This window comes from Sebastes umbrosus, chromosome 13, assembly GCF_015220745.1.
Source record: "Sebastes umbrosus isolate fSebUmb1 chromosome 13, fSebUmb1.pri, whole genome shotgun sequence".
Lineage (NCBI taxonomy): Eukaryota > Metazoa > Chordata > Actinopteri > Perciformes > Sebastidae > Sebastes > Sebastes umbrosus.
The window spans coordinates 6,238,456-6,261,586 of NC_051281.1; the positions used below are offsets into that span (position 1 = coordinate 6,238,456).

A 23,131-nucleotide genomic window follows, 5' to 3' on the forward strand; every position below is an offset into this window, starting at 1 on the left:
AAATAAATCTATTATTTATTAAAAGATGATTTATATTACTGTGAGCTCAAGCTGCATCAGGAGTTTTTATTTCAGAATGAAAGGAACATTGTGAATATAAAGTCCAGTCAGTCGTTATTGAGTCAGGGAGCTGTGCTTTCGGACCACCTCCTCTTTCCTTCATGTCAAGCTAACCCGCGAAGGTCGGTGAAAGTGAATGGGTTCACCTCATTACTGCCGTGCTGTGCATTTGACCTCTTGACACGCTCGCTCGTACGTCAGAGCTGAGCACAGCTTGTACCTTGAAATGAATGCAGTTGTGCCTTTTGTTCATTCAGGGCAGAAAAAAAGCCCTACGCAGCTCAAGGGCTGTAAATGCTTTACCTTGAAGGTGAAGCACTCCCTTCACCATCCGTTTACTCCCATTTATGTGAATCTCTCCTCCCGGTTCACGTCTCTCTCTCTCTCTCTCTCTCTCTCTCTCTCTCTCTCTCTCTCTCTCTTAGTCATGACTAGTGGAGCTGCTGCCCTCGAGAGCCCATTGTAGGAAACGCGACACAATGACGCACTCCGGTCTTAAGGGAGAAAGCTGTAGATGATACATGCAGCATCAAACGCAAACACTGTGTTTACTCTGATGTGATATTGGACACTGGAAAAAATATATTTTGATCAGAGCCTTTTGGAATTTAAGTTTTTGTGTCCTCATATTGAAGTTTAGAGCGATTAGTTGTCAACTATTTAATTAATCGCCAACTATTTTGATAATCGATTAATCGGTTTGAGTAATTTTTTATGAGAAAAAAGTAAAAATTCTCTGATTCCAGCTTCTTAAATGTGAATATTTTCTGGTTTCTTTACTCCTCTATGACAGTAAATCTTTGAGTTGTGGATATAGCAAGACATTTGAGGACGTCATCTTGGGCTTTGGGAAACACTGATCAACATTTTTCACCATTTTCTGACATTTTATAGACCAAACAACTAATCCATTAATCAAGAAAATAATCGACAGATTAATCAACAATGAAAATAATTGTTAGTTGCAGCCCTAGCGTAGTTTAACTGTACTACAGTTAACAAACCAAGTTTTTTAAACGGTGTCATCACTTATCACTACTAAGATTTTAGGTCAAAACTAGTGTAATATTTGTCACTTTTTTTCATCCTCAGCACATTTTTCCATCCCATTCATGATCAAATCTGTGAAATAATTTGCTATAAATTATAAAATTGTGCTGTACCATGAAAATATCTACAGATGGGGACCATTTGCACCAATAAAACAAGCATATTATGTTCATTACTCCCACCATGTTAGCTTAAGGCCAATAGAAACTCTGATATGATTGTGACACATCACATCAATCTGTCACGAATCAGTCACTTCACTTCAGGGCACAACGAGCATGTGTTTCTGATTATCATTATGAAACAGATCTGAAGTATCTAGGTTGAAAATACTTCCAATGGCATTAAAGGGATAGTTCAGGTGTTTTGAGTGAGGTTGTACGAGGTACTTATCCATAGTCAGTGTATTACCTACAGTAGATGAAGGTCGGCACGCCCCCAGTTTGGAGAAACAGACAGGAGTAACCGGAGCAAAGCAATGTACTGCTGTGGACGGGGCCGGCAACAAAACGTATTTTAGCCACCTAAAAGAAAGGGTCACTTAAAGAAAATCAATATTTGTTTAAGTGTACGCTATATTTAGAATATTTTCGCTGCTTTATCTTGCCATCAGAGAGCCCTTTCCGACGGGGAACTGAGCAGAAAGTGAATCTATGCTCTCTTCAAAGACAGCAGGCTCAGATGACAAAAACAGTATAGATACGTTTCACTTCGGCGTTCACCATCGGAAAAAATTCTAAATATAGCGTACACTTAAACGGATATCAAATTTTTTAGGTGAGCTTTTCTTGTAGGTGGCTAAAGTACATTTTTCTGCCGTCCCCATCCTCACGTCCGTTTCTCTTCTCGTGCAATGATGCGTTTCAGCTGAACAGCCAATCTGAGTGATTTTTTCTCACCGACCCAAAAACTAGGCCGACAGACGCTCATCAACGGCCCAAAAATGTCTGACGGCCGACTGTCGGCTTGGTGTGTCAGGGCCTTAGGAGTACAAATGGTAGTAAGAATCGGCATAATCAATGTTACGATTCGGTTCTCCCCTGGCCCCAAAACGTTTGAGAACCCCTCTCTTAGACAAAGGACATTTTGTTTTGATTGGGACTTACAGTAATTATGAATAAAGAATTCGTCGTTCTCAGCTCCATCTTTTCAAGTGCATGTGGTCCATTATTCTAATATCACACATCTGAGCTCAGGGGGGACGTAGTGGGATAGTTGTTGGTGCTGCTAAGAGGTTGAGAGAGTATGCACAAGTGGATATTAACACATGCATACAAATAAACACAAGGCTGAATGAAGGTCTGTTGACACGTAGAGGGTTAACCTGCTCTCAGCTGAACTCTCTACAACTGTTACCATGGGCTCCCTAGCAACGGGCTCCGCAGCCTTTGAGGTGAGAGGCAGCTCACTCTGAGTAATTTGTTTAGGGAATGCATTGTATTTTCGGTCATTACAAACATTGTTTCAGCTCCTTCCATTAATGTGAAACCTCCATTCGGCTCTTTGTTGATGCCCTAAGCTGTCATACATAAAGCATAGCCGCAAACAGGCAGGATTAGGTGGCTTAATTAAAATTTAATGCTGACATGGAAGTGTTTTTGGTTGCGATACACAGCTGCATGTTGCGGAAACATCCCCACGGTGGGTGCATGTTGTAGTTTATCTGCATGTCCATTAGAGAGGGCTGTTTGCCTCACGGCCTCTGTATCATCTGACCCCATCCAGAAATAATCCAGCACCTACTTTGATGTGAGTGGACCACTGACAAGAGCAAAAACTGAGGAGGAATATATGTTTGGAGAGTTTAGACTTAAAGGAAAAAGGATGGCAATGTTACTCGATATACTAGATCCAGACGCCAAAGCACCACGGTTTATAAAACTCTGACACAAGACTTTAAAACTCACGATGGCAACTATTTTATTTCAATGCATCGCGATGATTGCAACGTAAACAGATATGTGTTGTCCACAATAAAAAGTAACCAACCAGCACGTGTTTGATTGCCTAACACAGCGCCTTGCCGAATGATGTCACATTGCGATCCGGCAACAACAACCCTGCAGACTGGTATCATTCAAATGAATAAGGAGGCTAAGAGAGGGTGACCTCTGGGTCTGAAAAGTGAAGCCAATGCTGAAGTGCCTTAAACTTGCATTCTTTCTAACAGCCAGCAGGGGGCGACTCCTCTGGTATCAAAAAGAAGTCTGATTGTATAGAAGTCTATGAGAAAATGAGCCTACTTCTCACTTGATTTATTATTACCTCAGTAAATATTGTAAAAATGAGTTTATGGTCTCAAAACAAATGGTAAAAAATGGAAGAAACATGGCCTGAATGCGGCCTAAGCCCATTTTTCTACATGTTCAAACTTCCTGACCGTCTCTGCAGACGTTGAAGAAGGGTCACAAATATACTGTATGTTATACTAGCTTGTCAGGAAGGAGGCTAAATAATACTCCAAACTTAATGCAAAATTTTGGTTCTATGGGTACCCACGAGTCTCCCCTTTACAGACATGCCCACTTTATGATAATCACATGCAGTTTGGGGCAAGTCATAGTCAAGTCAGCACACTGACACACTGACAGCTGTTGTTGCCTGTTGGGCTGCAGTTTGACATGTTATGATTTGAGCATATTTTTTAATGCTAAATGCAGAAACCTGTGAGGATTTCTGGACAATATTTGTCATTGTTTTGTGTTGTTAATTGATTTCCAATAATAAATATATACATACATTTGCATAAAGCAGCATATTTGTCCACTCCCATGTTGATAAGAGTATTAAATACTTGACAAATCTCCCTTTAAGGAACATTTTGAAAAGATAAAAAAAACGTTTGATTAATTTGCAATTCATTTAATCAATTTTAATTGATTGACAGCCTTAGATTTTAATAGTTCTCGGGCAGCAATGGAGCTCCATGACAAAGAGGAATAAGATGTTTAAGACATTTTTTTGGTCTTTTTCTGGGATTTGTTTACACTGAGAAAAATAAACTAATATCACCATATTTATCCTGTTGACTGAACCTGTCATCTTGTTAACGCCACCACATCACCAGAGATAATCGCCACCTATAACACTGAATAAGTATTCACTGTACAACACCATATAATATCTATTTTAAGATGTAGACATGATTTAGAGCGCCTATGGGCTGTTACTGTGCAGGACCAGGTGGTTGGTGTGAAAGGGGTCTGTGCCCCGTTTGCAGCTGTCTCATGATGGAGAGAGATGAAAGCTACTGTCGACACCTTTGTCCCAACGCACATTAAAGGTCCCTTTGAAGGGCACACACTCTGTGACTGTGGTTTCTAGGGGAAAGAGTGGAGTGAACACAGCTGGAGAGGGCGCACATTGATTAAACTGTCTCTCTCTCTCTCCGTTTGTCTGTCTCTCTGTGTGTCTCTCTGCTTTTCAGCTCTAAATCATTCAGAGCTCAGAAAATCCCTGTCTAAACTGTGCAGAAATCCAATCAAAGGACTTATCACCTAAAATACACTTTGACATTGAGATAGAGGAGCCTTGTGTAGAAAATGGCTGAACAATACATTTGTTTTTGTTTCTGCATGTGTTGGTTAAATCTGCTGGATCTTCTGTCGTCTTAGGCTCAACTTTTTCCACGATGTCCCTGATTTCCGGGTGCTTGCTTGTGGAGGTGACGGCACTGTGGGCTGGATCCTCGACTGCATAGGTACACAAATTCCAATAACAATATTACCAATATTATTTTCACAGTTTGGGCTATGGTTTCTAGAGGTTATGATAACATTGTACTCATCAAGTTAATCACTGAGATCTTGTAAACAAACCCTCCGATTAGACAAACCTTTTTGACAGAGAAAACAAGGTAAAAAGTAAATTCTTTACCGAAACTGTCCATTGTAGACATCCACCACAGTTTATAGACAGATTTTTGACCTGCCATGCTGCCGATCCGACTATTATCAGCTCATTAAATGTGCGTCATGAGTCGTTATAAGCCTCATACATGTGGGTCAGTAGGGGCCTGCTACACCTACTACGTTGTAAAAGTGAAAACGAAACTTAAAAGCAACACTTTTTAACATGTTGTAAAACTGAATGAAATGTTTTGAACACAAACAAAAAGACAACAAAACCATTTAGTTATGCATGATAATGTTATTATAACCAAGAGACCCAAAAAATAAGTCCCACGTTGTCCTAGAAGCAGTTGTTTCAAGGACTGTTCAACTAACCAAATATAAGATTGATCTGTTTGTCTTTGCAGATAAGGCCAACTTTGCCAGGCACCCTCCAGTGGCCATCCTGCCGCTGGGCACCGGAAACGACCTGGCACGCTGCTTACGCTGGGGAGGAGGTGAGGCACTCACTCAATCATCTGTCTTTGTGTGTTTTGTGTAATCTTTCACACCACGGTCATTTTTGCGTAGACATTTATGAAACTTAAAAAGTGAAACCAGACCAGATCAGTCCAGCACAAGCCGGAATATTTTCACATAGTGTTGTTTGGTGCCTCACAATACACTTTCCCTTCAATAGGTTCGAAATTGTTCTCTTCTCTTATGTGCTGTGGGATCTGATTTAACTCCGTCTGAAGTTACAAACAATCTAGTAGAGAAACAATAGACAGTAATGTGTATTTAAAGGTACAGTGTGTAGGATTTGGCTGCATCTAGCAGTGTGGTTGCAGATTGCAACCAATGAATACTCCTCCGCTCACTCCTCCCTTTCCAAGACTGCGGTAACGTGAGCTAGCGCCACCGAGTGTAAAACCATGGAAGGCCGTTCGCCTCGCTCAGAGGTTACCATAATAACACTACTTTAGGAGCAACGGAAGTCTGACGGTGGCTGGCGGTACCGTAGTTTCACAAGCATGATTGAGAACGACAGTGGCCTTCAGATAACGTAAAAACGTGAAAGTCTCTCTCTAGAGCCAGTCTTTGGTTTGTCCGTTCTGGGCTACTGTAGAAAAATGGCGGACTCCACAGACCTGCTGATGGCCCAGTTATTACAAACTATGCTATGCAGCCAAACACTGTTCAAATATACATAACTTTTTTTTCAATTTTAGTGAAGATTCCGTTTACAAAAATACCAAATGTGTCAAGCTGAAGTTTGGGGAAATGTGTATAAAATGATGCACAATATATCTGGAATATTACAATTTGATGCAATCATAAAAAACATGGAGTAGTGGTTGAATATTTCATACAGGGAAGAGTAGAATATGATGATTTTTCAAGCCTTAAAGCTACTTAAAGGGATAAAAACATTAATTTATAGATTTCTAGTTGTCCTCTCACTATTTCAGGGAAAATAAAAACATATCAGATTATCTGTAAAGGTTCATCTTGGTTCATTAAAGACAGAACCTAAATGTGTAGTTGATTCCAGGAAGCGTCTCAGTTGCACACTAGAATACAAAAGGCAAGCAAGTGTGTGCATGTTTTTGGGAAATGAAAGATGGGAAGAGGAAAGTGGGAGCTCTTAGGTGTCAAATTAAAAACGGTTAATATGCAAAGCACCATTGATTTGTTGCGGTACTTGTGGGCCAGTAATTAGACCGGCTGTTTATGACTACTTGATTGTTGCTGCTTGGAGGACCAGCAGAGCACTTACCCGGGCTTATGAATGACATTTCATCAATAAGCTGCCAGGTCCGGGGGGGGCGGCTTCGGGGTCATCATTCCTAGAAATAAACGTTGAAATAGGAGCTGGAGTCTCTGCAGCCAACAATAACGGCATGTATAGTCGGTCGGTCGGTTGATCCACTTTGGTCCAGACTGAAATATCAACTATTTATACTATATATAACAACTATTGGATGGATTTCCATGACATTTTACAATAATATTCCCCAAAGGATGAATCCTACTCAGGGTCATCCCCTGACTTTTCCTCTAGAGCCACCAGCAAGTTGAAAGTTTTGGCTTACAGACACTTCGTTTTGAAATATCTTGATTAGAATGATTGGATTTCCAAGACATTTGATAGAGATCTGGTGCCCAGAGGATGAACTGTTATGACTTTACATCTAGCGCCACCAGCAGGTCAAACTTTTAGCTTATCCTGTGAAATATCTCAACATCCACCAGATGTACTGGCACAAAGTTTTGTGCCACAGACATTCACGTTCCCCAGAGGGTGAATCCTACTGACTTTGCTGTTCCCCTGACTTTTCTTTTAGTACCGCCAGATGCTTAATTCTTTGTGAAATATCTTGACAACTTGTCGAATGGATTGCCATGAAATATGGTTCAGGCATACATGTCCCCCTTTAGAATGAATTGGAATAACTTTCTCATGATCCCCTCACTTTTCATCTAACAGCCCGCAAAACTACGGCGTACAATTTAAAGGGGACCTATTATGCTTGTTTCAGGTTTGTGTTTCTACTAGAAACCCCATCACACCCTCTTGAAATGCCCAGTCTGCTCTGATTGGTCAGCTCGCCCACTGTTGTGATAGGTCAACCGAATCAAACTCTTCAGACTCCACTCCAGCTCCACTCAAACTAGCTTTGTATGAGGGCGTGCCAAACTAGTCGCTAGTGCAAAATGTGTTACTTGGTGACATCACCATGTTACGGAAGAAAAGGCGGGACTTCAAGCGAGGCGTTTCAGGCAGTTCAGGAGCAGTGTTTCTGTGGGGAGAGTAACTCCATTTGGCGTGGACGTTGGACTTTGTAACTTTTTCAGACCTTTTACATGCACAAAAAACTATGTAACACACTAAAGGAAAAGGAAAAAGCACAATAGGTCCTCTTTACGGAGTACAGACGTTCCTCTGTTTGGTTGCCGATGAAAGGATTCAGCGAGTTGCGTTGAAGATGATTTCACGCATTGGAATCAGCTGAGAAATTAAATAAAAAAAGGACCTGGTACCTAAAGTGAGTCGAGTCAAACCATGCAGTGTGGAAATGAGGCATTAGTCTTGTTAGACACAAATGAGTTTGTTATGTTTGAGTTTATTTCTGTGACAAAAGCTTCTTCTGATGTCTTATATCGTCATTTGTAGATTTGAGACTGTTCAAGGGCTCTTCAGTGTGTGATACATGTTCTTATAATGATGGTGTGTGTGAGTGTGTGTACACTTTCAGGATAAAATGTGGTGAAGGATCCAGTGGGAAAGGGACGATTGTTTTTTATTTGAAACGGAAATTGTTCCCTCTGAAATTGCTGTTATATTATAAGAGTACCAGTATGTCAGAATATGCAAAACACACTCCTATTTCACACATGATGCTCCCAGTGTGATGGTACTCATTAATGCCTCACGCCCTCGTGACACCCTTGAAACGTAGGCTGTCAGCTGCAGAGCAAAACCAGAGGGCTCCCCGGGGTGCTGTCAGGCCCGGGCCGTGTTCTAGGTTCGGAGGTGGTGAGGGCGGCGGTCTCTTTATGAAATGGCAGCATAATCAGTGCCATTGTGTTTCATGTTTCAGCCCATATAATTCACCATTCCACCAGTTAAATGTAGGGCTTTTAGATATGGAATGGGTGAAATAATAACTCCCTTTCAGCTACAAGAGCATTAATGAGGTCAGACACTGATGTTGGTCAATAAGGCCCGGCTTCAGTCTGTGTTCATCCCAATGGTGTTGGATCTGGTCAAGGTCGGGGCTCTGTGCAGGCCACCAAACTGGGAAAAAACATTTCTTTATGGTCATAGCTTTGAGGGCGTTATCATGTTGAAGCAGGACACAGCCTTCCTCAAACTGTTGCCACAAAGTTGGAAGCACAGTATTCTGTAAAATATGATTGAATGCTGTAGCCTTAAGATTTCCTTTAAAAAAATGCACTGAAGTCGCACTTTTACTGGCTGAGTGGCATCACAAATACACAACAGTGGACAGTGATGTAGTTTTGGACATAGTATGGATCCTCTCTGTTTGTATCAGTGCATTTGCTTGTATTTGTACTCAGTGTACGTTCCTCCTCCTCTGGCTGTCCTCTGCAGGTTACGAGGGCGGCAGCTTGCTGAAGTTCCTTCGGGACATCGAGCACAGCGCAGAGGTGGTGCTGGATCGCTGGAACATAGACATCGTCCCTGATGACAAGGAGGAGAAGGGAGACCCCGTCCCCTACAGCATCGTCAACAACTACTTCTCTATTGGAGTGGTAAGGAAACTGAACATATGACTGATAATCTATTTCCCATGTGGCTTGAACGTTGTGGATACTACTTAGTTTCCAAAGGGGAAAAAAAATCCAAAATATGGTCTGCATTTAGTGACTAGATACACTTCTTAAAGAACCTGAAAAAATATAAAACATATATATTATAAGGCATTACAATTATAGAATGTTTCAACTACTAAAATATCACATTACATTACATTTTAAAAATAATAATTATCCATTCACCAACAGGTATTGGTTGAATAATTTGCTTGTCCGTATCATATGTAGAAATAAGAATAGAGAAGAAATGTTAATGTGTGTGCATTATCAAATATAAATGCAAAAATATAAATACAACTATAAATTTAATTATCAAAGAAATCACAAACGCAAACATAGGGGACATCAGATTACTGCATACCATTTAATTTTTTTAATTAATACATTTTTTACATTTTTAATTAATAAAAAAAATAAGTTACATGTTCTGTCATTTATTATTCCATTACTTTTCCTGATGTTTTAGATTTTTGCTCTGGTATCGTTTCAGTATCGATATCGAGATATTTAGGCAGGGCATCGTATCAAAGTCATAATTTTGGTATCTTGACAACACTACAACTATGACAAAATATTCTGGTACTGGTATTAACAATTAAACAAGCCCTTATGTCTTTATTACACAAAAACATCAAAAACCTTTATGTGATTTGGTGCAGATGAACTTCGAGCATTACTGTCTGTGTGTCATGGTCAGCACAAACATCTGTAAGAGGTTACAGATACAGATGCAGAGGTTCAATAGAGTGAAACATGTCAGGTTTTGAATAAGTTTGTAAAGACATAAAGTTCATCTAATTAAGTCTCAATAATACATTTGAATGTAAATTGTAACCAGAGACAATATGGCAAAAATCTATAGCATAATTCTGCCCCCAAATCGTCTGACTGCATCGTAACAATAACAACACAGTGAGAAAGATTACCTGGTCTTTGTGGACACAAGCAATTAGTAGATTCACCAGTGAATTTCGGCTCCCTCTCGGGCAGGTTTCCTCTTTTAATTGGAGGAAAGAAACATGCTGCCAGGTCCCAGTTGCTTAGCAACCTTTTTACCTTGTCCTGATGGAGATACTGTATGAAGGCTCAGGGACGTTTATACCGAGGTGACAAACAAGGCCTTCAAGAAGTTATCACGGTGCTGGTCTGCTGATTTAGCTTCAGAGCAGTCAAATAGTGGATATGTCTTCACTGCACGTCAGTATTTCTTTAGGGCAAAATGGCAGCATGAAGGGATTCATATAGACTTTACTAGTCCTGTAATGTGGTTTGGACTCCAGAATGAATCTGAGGCTACAGTTATACATATATATAGTTATTTAAATTAACTCCACTGTCATCAGCTTACAGACTTCGCAGGCATCCTATTAATAGCCTGCACTCTACTTTATTGCCTCTCTGGTCAGTGTGAGGAAGCCTTCGTTCATATACCAGCGCAGCAAATAAACACCATCATACCAAACTAGTAATTAGAAGCACAGTGTGTATATTAGTGTAACGATGGAAACCACACTGTTGTTGGTGTTTTTCCAAACTTTGAGCTGAGTCATCATCATATCAGTAAGTAGGTGCCATCTGATTTTTTTTCTTAAACATTCAAGCACCATTAAGCTGATGAATAAAAGCTCATTAGATATACAGCACAGCACATATGACTATAAATAAACAGAAGTGACATAAGTGTGAAGAGGACATATGTGCGCTGGTAGAAGTAAAAGGGGGTTTTGGCAAGAACAGGATGAACCACAGCGATGTTATATAACTGCACCCCCACTGATATCTGCATGTAGGCGTCGCAGTAGACACACAACACGTAAGCATTAAGCCAATAACATACTAATCTATATGTGCATTCTCATTTGTACCTCGTCCTGGCTTTTTAAACAAAGATGCAGCACAAGAGGAAGATGATCGTGTTTGACCGGCTGTCTTGGTTGCAAAGAAATATTTCCATTGTGTGCTACTTACGGATTATATAAAGAATCATAGGATCATATAATATGATGCATTGCCAGTAACTGCTCACCTTGCTGCAGTAATGTACTCCAGGACACTGTGACATCTGTTGGCAGTGTTTACAGGTGCAACTGAGCACACGTCTGACCAAGCAGAGATGCTGGATGAGGTCAGAGGTAGGGAAGTCAACTGTGAGGAAATTTTGCCACCGGTTAATAAACTTGTGACAACACCGGTGTTACAGATTACACCGGACATTTTACAAGAAAAGATGAAGCTGAATATATGTAGAGCGCTTACTTTGATCTTTGATGTTGGATGTCTGTGTCTGGCCTCTCCGGTTGAGCTTTCATTGCGCCACTCACACCGGCTGTGACCGCTTCGTCCTCTAATTGTTTCATTAACGTTATGGTTCCCTTATAGCATTGGGTTTGAATCCGAAATATTGCCCAATAGGCGCTTTTGCTTTTTGCTGTGATACCAAATCCTCCGCCATCGTCTCTCAACTTTATCTCGTCCCGTGTGTGTGAAATCTGACTCCTGCTACTCTGTGCTGAGAGTCCGTACGGTGCCAACACGTTTAATTTCAGTTGGTAGCGTCTGTTGAAAATGAACTAAATGGGTTTTTATTTCTATAAAAAATAGTTAAACTTCGGTTGTGGCGGTGGGCAAGTAATGTAATCGGAGTATCCCCGAACACCGAGTAACTCCGACTACCGCGGCAAGCTTAGTTAGAGGTGAAACAGGCTTGAAACTTAGCAAAACACTGCTTTTCAGCCTGGTATTGGGTGCCTTGTGCAGTTCTCTTCTAAACATGTTCAAACATTATGTGAATCCTTGAGGTCTAACAAACGTGTTTAGTCAATATCCTTCCTCATAAAACATCCTGTATTGTTTTATATCCGTGTTTACTGCCGTAAAAACTCACTAGCACTCAAAATGCAAATTAATCTTAGTCTTAAAAGAAATAAAACTATTGGCTTGGGGCTGAATAGTTTCGGCGCTGAGAGCCACAGACGGGGTTGGGAAGTTTTAAAGTATTGAGAGGAACACATTGTTAGTTTTCATTTTTTCATGGGTATTGTTGACAATAAGAAAAATATATTTAAACACCAACTTTATCCTTCAATGTAGAGGCCGTCTGTGTGAAACTGCGTCTGTTTTCCTCAGGTTCTGACAACCCTCCAATAGTTTCACGGCCATTAAACAACGACAGATCGCTGTGCCTCCACGAGCACCAGTGACAGATGGCTGAGTATCTGCAGCACACGACACCTGAGCAAACCGTTCTCTGACTCACGCCAATGAGGTAGCCATTAGTAACCCTCAAATCTGCTTTACTAACCATACTCGGTTTGCGTTTCCGGCCATCCCGTCGCAGACCTTGCTGCTCAGGGTTTGGTTGCCATGGAGACGGGAGGCTGGCAAGGCCGAATCTGAAAGCTTGCACAGTCATCTGTCCTTTATCTCACTGACTTAATTGTGGATGACATGGTGTGGAGCATGTGGTCGGCTCAGCCAAGGCACTCAGAACTGTAAATGATTTACAGTTCTGAAACAGAAATCAGAAGGTATATGATTTCTGTTTAAATTCATTCCCATATTCTAGATAGATATGATTGTATTGATCGCAAGGGGCAAAAATAAGTTTGCAAATATTCTTATATTTGCAAAATAGCTTTAAACATACCTAAAGTTGTATGTATCGTCTTTGAAGAAGACGAGGATTTGGTAAGATCAGCCTTTGGCAGGAGCAACTGGCGGTCTGAAGGTGCTTTGAGCAGTGGGCTCACTGTGGGGGCTGGCAAGAGGATAGCAATAAAAAATATGTGTGAAGCCGCCCTCTGCCTCCTTTTTCAGCTTCATGTGGCTCCATATAATTTGATACTGTCACATTTTATAGCTCCACACAGATTCAGTTACAGATTAAAATAATGCATTTAAAGCTGCAGTGGGTAGAAATGGAGCAAATATGATTAAAAAAAAGTCATTTTTATAAAACGGTCACTATATCCTGACAGTAGTGCATTAAAAAAATCATGTTCCTCTGTGTCCTCCGGTGTCCTCTGGTGCTCCTAATGGCATCTGCAAGGAAAACAACCAGTCAGAGCTGATCTGGAGCCTCGACGTCTCTGAGCAGCTGTCAATCACTCGCAAACTCCAACCAAACGGTCAAACTAGGCAGCGCTGATCAATATGAAACAATATTCTGTTACTGTAATGCCTATTTCTCACCTCAAATGTCTTCAGAATCATCTTGTAGCGTACTGTTTAGCTGTAAAATGAGAATGTCTGTGACCAGGCAGTAGAAATCATCTAAATATTCAGCCATGACATTGACATTTTTTTAGATAACACTAAGCTACACTTTCTGGGCTCCAACACGACAAACTCTGAAACACCAGCACTCCTTTCTCCAACTCTGACTCATGTTTCCACCATTGTCTTCTGTCAACAAGTCATATGACACAATGACAAACAGAAAGCAAAAGCATTTTATTTCTCTGTAGGGTGCTTTCCATAATGTTGTCAGACACTTATAATAACAATCTGAGCCTGTCTGTGGCAAAAACAAGCCGTTTTAGTGGAAGTAACATGGCGGTGCCAGGGTGCCCCAAATGATAACGTTACAGCTCGTTTAGCGGCTGCCATCTACAGCGTTGTGCCTCAATACTGGACCAACATGGGAAAAAAGTGTCCAGTTTGAAAAATACTGAATTTACCCTTTATTAAACACTTAATAAATAACGGCAGTGGGTGTAAGCATCTGCAGGTCGGTGTCGGTTCCTAAAGTGCTTTCACTTGACCTGCAGCCTGGAAAGAATCTGGTGAGAGGAATCTGAGAGAAGGAAATCACACCATGTCAGCAGCCATTAAAGATGCCACCTCATGTTGCAGTGAGGAAGCTGATCCCTCTGCAGCGCGCGTCTCTGTGCCGGAGTTTCTGTGGATGGGTGCGCAGGTGTAAATGTGTATAGGCATGCACATGGCTGCGTGTGTGCCCTGCAAGATGATTCCTAGTGTTAATGGCCAATACCTTCTGTGCACCGCGAGCCCCGACTGAGCCGTTCGCCAGGAGGGCGTGTAGACAGACGGCCCTGCGCCTCTTCTGATGGACATATAAGTCGCGAGCTGCTTCTTTCACCTGATTGGCAGAAGCTGCACCGGGATGACAAACATGAAAGGGGCTAATGCAGTTCACTGCAGCCCTCCTGAATCCTACTGCAGATAGGATTACAGTGAGCTAATTGTTCTTCACCACGAGGTCCATTTAGTAGGTGTTCTGGAGCTTTCAGTAGTGTCACACAATCTTCCTTCCTTTAGATGGAGTTTGTCCAGTTTCTGTTTTCTGAGTATTTTAAGGACTTCTCATTCATGTTACCTTCTGCCCGCGAGGGGAAATATAGCCATGTGAAGTCTGACTGCTTCTTCAGACATGTTAACTTCATCTCATCTGATCATTCCAATGCACTGATATTTACACAACGTCATGGCCATCTGGAATGAAGCTAAGTGGTGAGAGTGGTGTGAAAATGATCAGCAAACGCTGCTGTATTTCATTTCTTGGTCTTCTGGGTTCCCTTTTTAAATGACGAATACAGACTACCGCCGCCTGCTGGTGTGGAGAGTTATTTCATCTCACGCAGGCGCAGAACGTACGTGGTAGTTGGCCGTCGGCTGTAGTCTTTGCGGTGTGTTCAAGTGCAGTTTTTTGGCCAAAACAAAGGTGACATGGGCAACATAAAGGTCGGCCTACATTGCAGCTATTTCTTTGAAGTCTGTTTGGTGTGTATGGGCCTGTAGACCAACATGTTAAGTTGCCATCACAGTAACGTAAAGGGGTGCATGTCTTTTATTTAGCACTCAGCCAAACAGGAGGCACTGCTGAGGGGAGCTGAACTCGAGTGCGAGTGTTTGCCTCTACGCCACCAGGATACTTCATAAGTTGAGAGTCTCATCAGATCTTTTATTGTTTTATTAAATTAAGAGGAGAGGAAAGGTGCTGCAGTTACTCCCTGACATCGCTGCCAGTATTTAACTTTTTATGGGGACAAAGGCCCTATTAAATATAACGCTGTCCTTAACAGAGTGTGTTAGTGTTTGTTCAGAAATCAGGCCACAAGGAGCAGAAAGTGTGCATATAAAATGATGTGTGTGTGTGTGTGTGAGTGAGAGAGATGGAGTAGCGCTGGCACAGACTGAAGGTCAGGGGAAGTATCAGTGACAGGAAGTAAGCGTCTGCCAGGTTCAGGCCAGGTTACCGCGGTAATGAATGACCGTGCTGAGTGACACCTGGCTGGTCTTAAAGACGGGAGGAATGGCGCTCACACACACACACACACACACGGTCAAAAATGTGGACACACAAGCACATTCACACACACCTGGACAGTCTTTAAAGCCGCTGAAAACTTGGCTTCAACCTTCAGTATGTCTCTATGGCATTAATAATTCATGACTTAATAAGAAACATTAAAAAAAAAAAAAAAAAATCATCTTTAGAAGTTGTTTATTACGAGCACACTCAACACTTGAAAACTCTATTAATTTTAGATGCTTTTATATGCTGCTTTTAATTACTGAATCCTTATTGGTGAACAAAAGTACATGACATCACCTCTGCGGACCCACTCTTAAAAACATTGCTCCATGGGATAACTTTTAGATACTCCAGCTTCATCTGTTTATGCATTTCATAACTTTACTTTCTTTCACAGACTTAACATTTTCAAAGATTCTCTTATATCAACCTCTGGGAAGAGTAGAGAAATATTTTAATAAAGTAAAAGTGCTGTTAATTTAAAGGTGCTCTATACGAGCTCTATTCAATTTTGTAATCTCAGTTTCTCTGTGCTTTGTTGACATAGCCGGGTCGGCCGTCCATGCTTTTAAGTGAAAGTGAAAATGATGTTATTAAGTTATGTCAAAGGTTTTATTTTTATTTGAATATTACCATATTAGTATTTTTATTATGCAGAACCTTCCATAATAATAGGAGTAGGAGTGTAGGTTCTGAAATGTTGGTATAAAAACGAAGACCTCTTAAAGGGACAGTGTGTAGGATTTGGCGACATTTAGTGGTGTGGTTGCAGATTACAACCAACTGAGTACCCCTTCGCTCACTCCTCCCTTTACAAGACTGGGGTAACGTGAGCCACGTGCAGATGAGTGCACAACGTGGTAACATTGTTCGCCTTGCTCAGAGGCCATCTTTACCATGATTACACTACTAAAAAAGCAAAAGTCTCTTTCTAGAGCCAGTGTTTGGTTTGTCTGTTCTGGGCTACTGTAGAAACATGGTGGAGCAACATGGTGGACTCCGTGAAGAGGACCCGCTCCCTATGTAGACATAAACGGCTCATTCTTAGCTAACGAAAACACAATGGTTCTTAATTCCAGGTGATTATACACTAATGAAAACATAGTTATTAATATTATATTCCATTTCTGCTAATAGATCCCCTGAAATGTTACACACTGGCCCTATAAATCATAGATGGTGTATGTTTAGCTATAAGAGAATCATAGGATATGAAAGATTACAGGCTGACTATGACATTTCTCTTTGACATTAAGCTAACCAAGCCCTTAACCAGAGGCCAGTGAAACACAATAGGGGTGAACTGACAACCTATCACTCTGCTGTGGGTCCCACTGAGGTGACATTTTCCAGCCAGCGTTTTTGTTGTTGTTTTTTTTGTTGTTGTTGTTTGTCTCTCCCTTTTTCCCTTCCTACTTTTCACATCACCCATCCAGTAGCACCTCCTCTTGCCCCCATGCACCGTGTGCAAAAACTTCAAACGGCAAGATCAAAACAACCTTCATCACACAGGCAACTATAGGCGACGGCAAATGTCACATATTGTTACAGCCAGATTTTTCAGGGGGATGAAATTCATAAAAGCGGGACTGGTCAGTGTTAGCCTGCAGCAGGGGACTGAGAGCAGATTTTGTGACATGAAGCAGCCCGTCACGTTTTGGAAAGCTTTGTGGCCACTTTGTGTCACTGTCTGGCCCTGATCCACATGCTGAGCTGGACTCGCTGCCCACATTCTACCAAAATCAGTGAAAACACAACTGTTTTGCTCGCAAAGGCTCCTCAGGCAGCTTTTTCTTCTTGCATGCATGCGTGTTGTTGTGATGAGTAACCTTGCCAGAGAATCAGCTCTTTAGTTTGAGCTCTGTGAGCGATGTTGGTCTCATGTGTCTTGAAAAGCGGTTCACCTGTGATGTCTCCTCACTCCCCTGGTTCCAGTATCAAATTCTCCGCCAGTTAAAGCAGCAGATACGGCTCTATTTTAAGATTTGCTGATGCTGTGATATCTCAGCACATCGCCGTAGTATTGAGGAGGTGCGTTGCGGCAGGCCGGCAGCACCGGTGGATGGTTTTCGAGGGTGACGGGTGAGGATGCGTATAATTGCACCTGTCCACCTGTCTTGTCACAAACTTCCGTTCTCCTTGTTGCTGAAACACCTGCACAGGCCGGCAGCGTGCCAGGCTGCCGTCACTGATACTTTGGCATGCCAGAGTTAAATGATGTAAGACTTTGACCCCCTTTACACCTGGCATTAAAATGTGTTTTGGGTGATTGGATTGCAATCGGATTGTGCTTGACCACATGAAAGTACAGGTGTAAATGCACCCAAAATGACCACATTGAACGCATTTTTGATCCACATACAACAACTACGTGGGCAGAAATATGGCTGTCCTGAGTACCATTTTTTGGGCTCCAGAGCTTCGGAAGTAATCAACAGCGAATATTTAAAGCTTCAGCAGGATGTGCAGCGTGCTCCGGTCACTGGACCGCCGTGACCAGGGAGGAGATCACCGCCACCGCTCTATCTGTGATCAGCATCTCCTCTCCTCATCCCTCTGTTTGTGCGAGTGTAATTGTACTTCAAAGTCACATTTGCGGGCCCTCTCCCACTAAACGGCGGCGTTTTTAGGTTGATGTGACCGTGCATTTCGTACCTGCCACTCCTGCAAGCCTGTGCGTATGCAGCCTCCGGAGGCTTCCTCTCAGCCCTTTCAGACAGAGCGATTGGATCTCAATTTGATCTCAATGTGGACACTGGAGACATATATTAATACCAGGTGTAAATGTAATCAGGTTAAATCATATCTAGATGCAATCTGGATACAAGACGTGTTTTAATGCCAGGTGTAAAGGGGGGTCTTAGGTGTAGATATACACCTCTTTTAAAAATCACAAAAAGAGGGTATAACAGATATATTATCTGACTAAGATTCCTTAGTTTTACCATGAAATGAAATAAATCACGGGTTACACAGGAAGTGGAAATGTAGGAAACAAACACTTGTTGCCTCTTAAACAGCAGCTTGCTCATTTTCCTGTTATATCCCGTTAGCAGATTAACACCTAATGACCAGCCAGGTTGGTAATATTAGCACACTGTGTGGAGCTTAAAGATGTCACATTGTGTCATTTATATTTATTGATATTTATTTTTAGTCTGTGTAACAGAGTTGTGGACTTGAGTCACATGACTTGGACTCTCTATATCTTCCTCCAAGCCCAAAGATTCATAAGTATGTAATTTAAAAAGTGTGCCACGAATCAACTCATTTCTCTTCATTTCCTGAATCAACTGACGTCATAACGCTATTTATTCCCAGTAAATCCCAGATCCGCTTTGTTTGAACCAATCGGACAGCATCCAATCAAGTTGCAGGAGAAAACCATGAAGAACAAACGTTACGTTACTGAGCGCCAGTTGGAAATAATAATACTAAATATAATTTTGTTTGCGTACAAAAACTACACAGTGGTCAACAAAAAATTAATTGCAGTATGCAAAACGTCCGGGTCAAAAAGTACAGACGGAGACGCAAATGGCATTAGAGTTGGGGAAGAGCGCAATATGACTTGTTTAGGACTCGAAACTCAAAGTTTAGGACTTGACTCGGGACTTGACTCCACATTTTTCTTTCCTTCATTATGAAATACACAAAATATAAGTAATAGTTTGAGCAGCAAGATCAGCAGAGTTCTCGTATATCCAGCTTTATAAGTATTGATAAAGCTTTGGGATTAATGAATACCTAAATTCCCGGTTCAGATGAGAGAGACTTCAGAAAATGTATCACTTTTACTGATTTGTGAAACTAAGCTGAATGTGTCAAGGCCAAAACACACCGCCACCAAAAAACGCGCATCAAAACAGCCGCTCCTATTATTTTCTAAGTATACCCCCACACCGACGGCTAGGCGCGCACCACTGCTTGTTGGCGCGCCGCGGCACTTAACGCCAACGACGATTTCCAGCCTCGCCGCCCCTGAAATTGCACATTTCTTTTTCCACTCGCTCCACGCTTGCTATACATCCCGGCTCCGGTAGCAGCTCGACTTCCTGAGTCAGGATGTGATATTTGTATTGCAGGACTCCTTCAGAAAGTAGATTTTTGTTGTAATTGCAGCTATCATATATATTTAATTTAAAAAATATGTATTTTATAGTAGTTAATGTGTCTTTCATGTCATGTCTTTATGGAAGCAAGTCGGTTTGTGTCATGTATCTTGTCACTGTTAAGCACTTTTAGCAGGACCAAATGATGTCATTACACAATAACAGTCCTTGACTCTGCCTTCATACGTTAACATCATTACTGACTCCTCCATCAGAGTGACACTTCCCATCCAGCGAGCTCTCTGGTGCTGTGCACCGTCTCCATCACAAGAGCCCCATGTACATCTACGTTAGCTATATCGCTTCCTCTGACATATAGTCGATATTTTATATGTATGGTTGCTGTTTATCTGTGGAAGACAGATCACATCCTCGGGCCTGAGTGGAAAAGAAGCAGCTCTGGTCAAACTCAACGTGCAGTTAAATTAAGGCTGCTCTGTTTAATTGATCACATCCACTGACAGCTCAGAACGTTGCTGGATGTTGTGTGCGTGCGGTATGCCTACATGATGTGAAGCGTTTTGCAGCGTGATCATGATATTCTTGTGCTGCTGTAGCCTTTATGTTAATTTCAGACCTGAGCCACACTGGAGCTGTTTTGTGTTAAATTACACATTTAGTTAACGAGTCTGAAAGGAGCTTTAAATCAAATTCTTGTGATTTATCTGACTTGTACAGTTTAGTATTATGAAATGCAAGTTGACCATTTTAAAAGGTGACCGTCAAGCATTTCTATGATAAATGCAATGAAAATTGCGTGCATGGTGTGACAGCGTGGTGCTTTTGTTTGTCTGTAAGTGAGGTCATACTGAGGCTGCTCTTGTGACTAATCAGGGTTACACTCACCTCTGCCCCAGAGGTCAGAGGTTAAACACATGGGGAGAGGAGGGCAGGGTCCACTCTCTGAGCCCTGCTCCGATCAACTTTTGACCTTTCGTCAGTCAGAGCTCCATTTTTCTTAGTATTTTACACTGTCGTCCATCTTTAGACTGAATTACTGCAGCACATGACGAAGAGTTTGTTTTAGTGGGAACGTTGCAGAGACCAAACAACTACACCAAGCTCACTGTGGTAAAATCCAATGCTACACATAAATATGGTGGGGTTGTAAATAATGATTATTTTCCTGATTATTTGATTAATTGTTTTGTCTATAAAATAAAAAAAGATACCAGAGGACATCCTCTGACTGGTTTTGTCCAACCAAGAGACCAAAACTCAAAGATTTTACTAAGTTTACGGTCATATACGACAAATCTAAGGATTTATTGAAAGGAGTAAGTATTAAAGGTTGGGTAGGAGAAACTAACCAAGAGTACGGTAGATTTTAGAAATGATACAACCGATAAACCGAGCCCAGTGTTTCCAACTCTTTTCCAAAGGAAGTAGCTAATAGCACTAGCTCCAAATGTCCCTAAATCTAGAGAGAAAGTCGCCAAATCAGCAACACTGACAGTCCGTCCCTTCAGGCCTCCCTCCAAAGCCGCTCCCCCACTATTATCATAATGAACATAAACAACAAACAAAAGTATAAAATGCCTTTAACTCACTAAACAAATGTGAATGAATGTCTTATTTTGTGATGTGAGGGTGCTTGTTCTAAAAGTGAGAGATGGTTGAACTTGAACTGCAGTGTAACATCTTCTTACGTTTGCCTGTAGACTTACAGCAAGCTGTGATAATGTGAAGGTTTTACTGATGTCCTGCTGGTAATGCTGTCTCCTCTGTTTTCCCTGCAGGACGCCTCCATCGCCCATCGCTTCCATCTGATGCGGGAAAAGCACCCTGAGAAGTTCAACAGCAGGTGAGAGGAAAGGAGATAAAAATAAACACACAGAGCAGTAGTCAGTAGTAGAAAAGACTGATAACCTTCCCCACTCCAACTTCCTAACACCATTAGCTAACAAGCAACCTCTTAATCAACTTGTGACCTTTTTAATCTGGAAACCCAATATCTCTCTGAGCCGCAATGGTCAGCAATCAATAACAGAACAAAACCTGCCTGCATAGTGGGATCAATATATCGGCACTGAGCTGTGACGTGAGAGGATGTGAAGCCCAACTGGGCCGAAGACATGGTGTCCTCAGTCCAGACACTAATGTTTGGAATGACAGTTAGTAGTTGTGCGGTATTTTTTTGTTTGTGTAAAGTTCTCAGCTAATTATAAAATGTCAAATGAGGAGTTCGTTATCTCCGAACATTGCTGTTATATTACAGGAAAGCGAGATGGTAATGACGTATATGGAGGTTCACGTCATTCTCAGAGCAGAGAAAGTATCTTCAAATGGCAGACGAGTGCGTAGCCGTCTAATTAATTGTTATATAACAGTGGAAGCTGCTTTAGTCTGACTAGACGGTGAGAGAGTGGAGCAGAGAGTAGCAGCGATCCAGAGTCAGATGAGAAGAAATACCTTGGTGACGATGATCAAACTCAGAACGTTAAATTTAACCTCGTCACATCAGCAAGAGAACTTTTTAGACATGAAACCTGTAGCATAGCGGACTTCATCTGTCTGTTATAAGTTTGAAGTGTCAAGATCAATTTGATAATAACTACATCAGGGTTTTTTAAATCAAACTTGACACAGCTCCTCCAGAGACACAGAATTATAGATATTTATACTTTGTATATATATTATTAGTATTTTTAAGCTGGTGGAAGGCGATTCTATTTTTTTTGTGAAATTTGCCAGTTATTTTTCAATTTCATACAGCGGGGACATAAAGCGACACAGTTCATGTGAATCTCTACGGAGATGTGTCGATCTATGGATGCATTCGAGCAAAGCATAGAGATGTTACAAGATAAGGGGAAGAATAGAAATGTTTATTATTTAAATTAAATAAACATTATATCAAAATTTGAGTAGACGACCTCTCAGCCTTGGTAACCTGTCCCACATTGTCCCACACCAGGCTCCGGAGCCACATGCGGCTCTTTAGCTCCTCTCCAGTGGCTCCCTGTGTAGTTTTTAAAAAAAAATTGTGGAAATTAATAACTGTTTTTTTGTTTACATTTTCAATTTTATTTATCATTGGTGTAGGTCTATGGTACGACAGTACGACGGAGTATTAGGGCCACATTGAGGGAAAAAAAATAAATCTGAGATTTCGAGAATAAAGTCATAATATTATGAGAATAAAGTCATAATATTATAAAGTAGTAATTTTACGGGTTATTTTCTTTTTTCCTTGTAAAGTTATGAATTTATTTATATGACTTTATTCTCGTGACATTACGACTTTTTTCTCATAAAGTTATGACTTTATTCTCGTAATATTACGACTTTTTTTCTCATAAAGTTATGACTTTATTCTCGTAATATTACGACTTTTTTTCTCATAAAGTTATGACTTTATTCTCGTAATATTACGACTTTTCTTGCTCGTAAAGTTATGACTTCATTCTGGTAACATTGCAACTTTATTCTCGTAAAGTTATGACTTTATTCTGTAA

The 23,131-nt window shown here is 41.2% G+C and overlaps 1 protein-coding gene across 4 annotated transcripts in view; it reads left to right on the forward strand.

Annotated features, from left to right (window-relative positions):
• LOC119499981 (diacylglycerol kinase beta) overlaps nucleotides 1-23,131 on the forward strand; it is a 132,386-nt gene that overhangs the window by 78,263 nt on the left and 30,992 nt on the right. For all 4 annotated transcript variants that reach the window (XM_037789302.1, XM_037789300.1, XM_037789299.1 and 1 more), the window contains 4 exons: nucleotides 4,725-4,810; nucleotides 5,369-5,458; nucleotides 9,061-9,221; nucleotides 21,413-21,477. In XM_037789302.1, coding sequence (XP_037645230.1) covers nucleotides 4,725-4,810; nucleotides 5,369-5,458; nucleotides 9,061-9,221; nucleotides 21,413-21,477 — 402 coding nt within the window. The remainder of the gene's footprint in view (nucleotides 1-4,724; nucleotides 4,811-5,368; nucleotides 5,459-9,060; nucleotides 9,222-21,412; nucleotides 21,478-23,131) is intronic.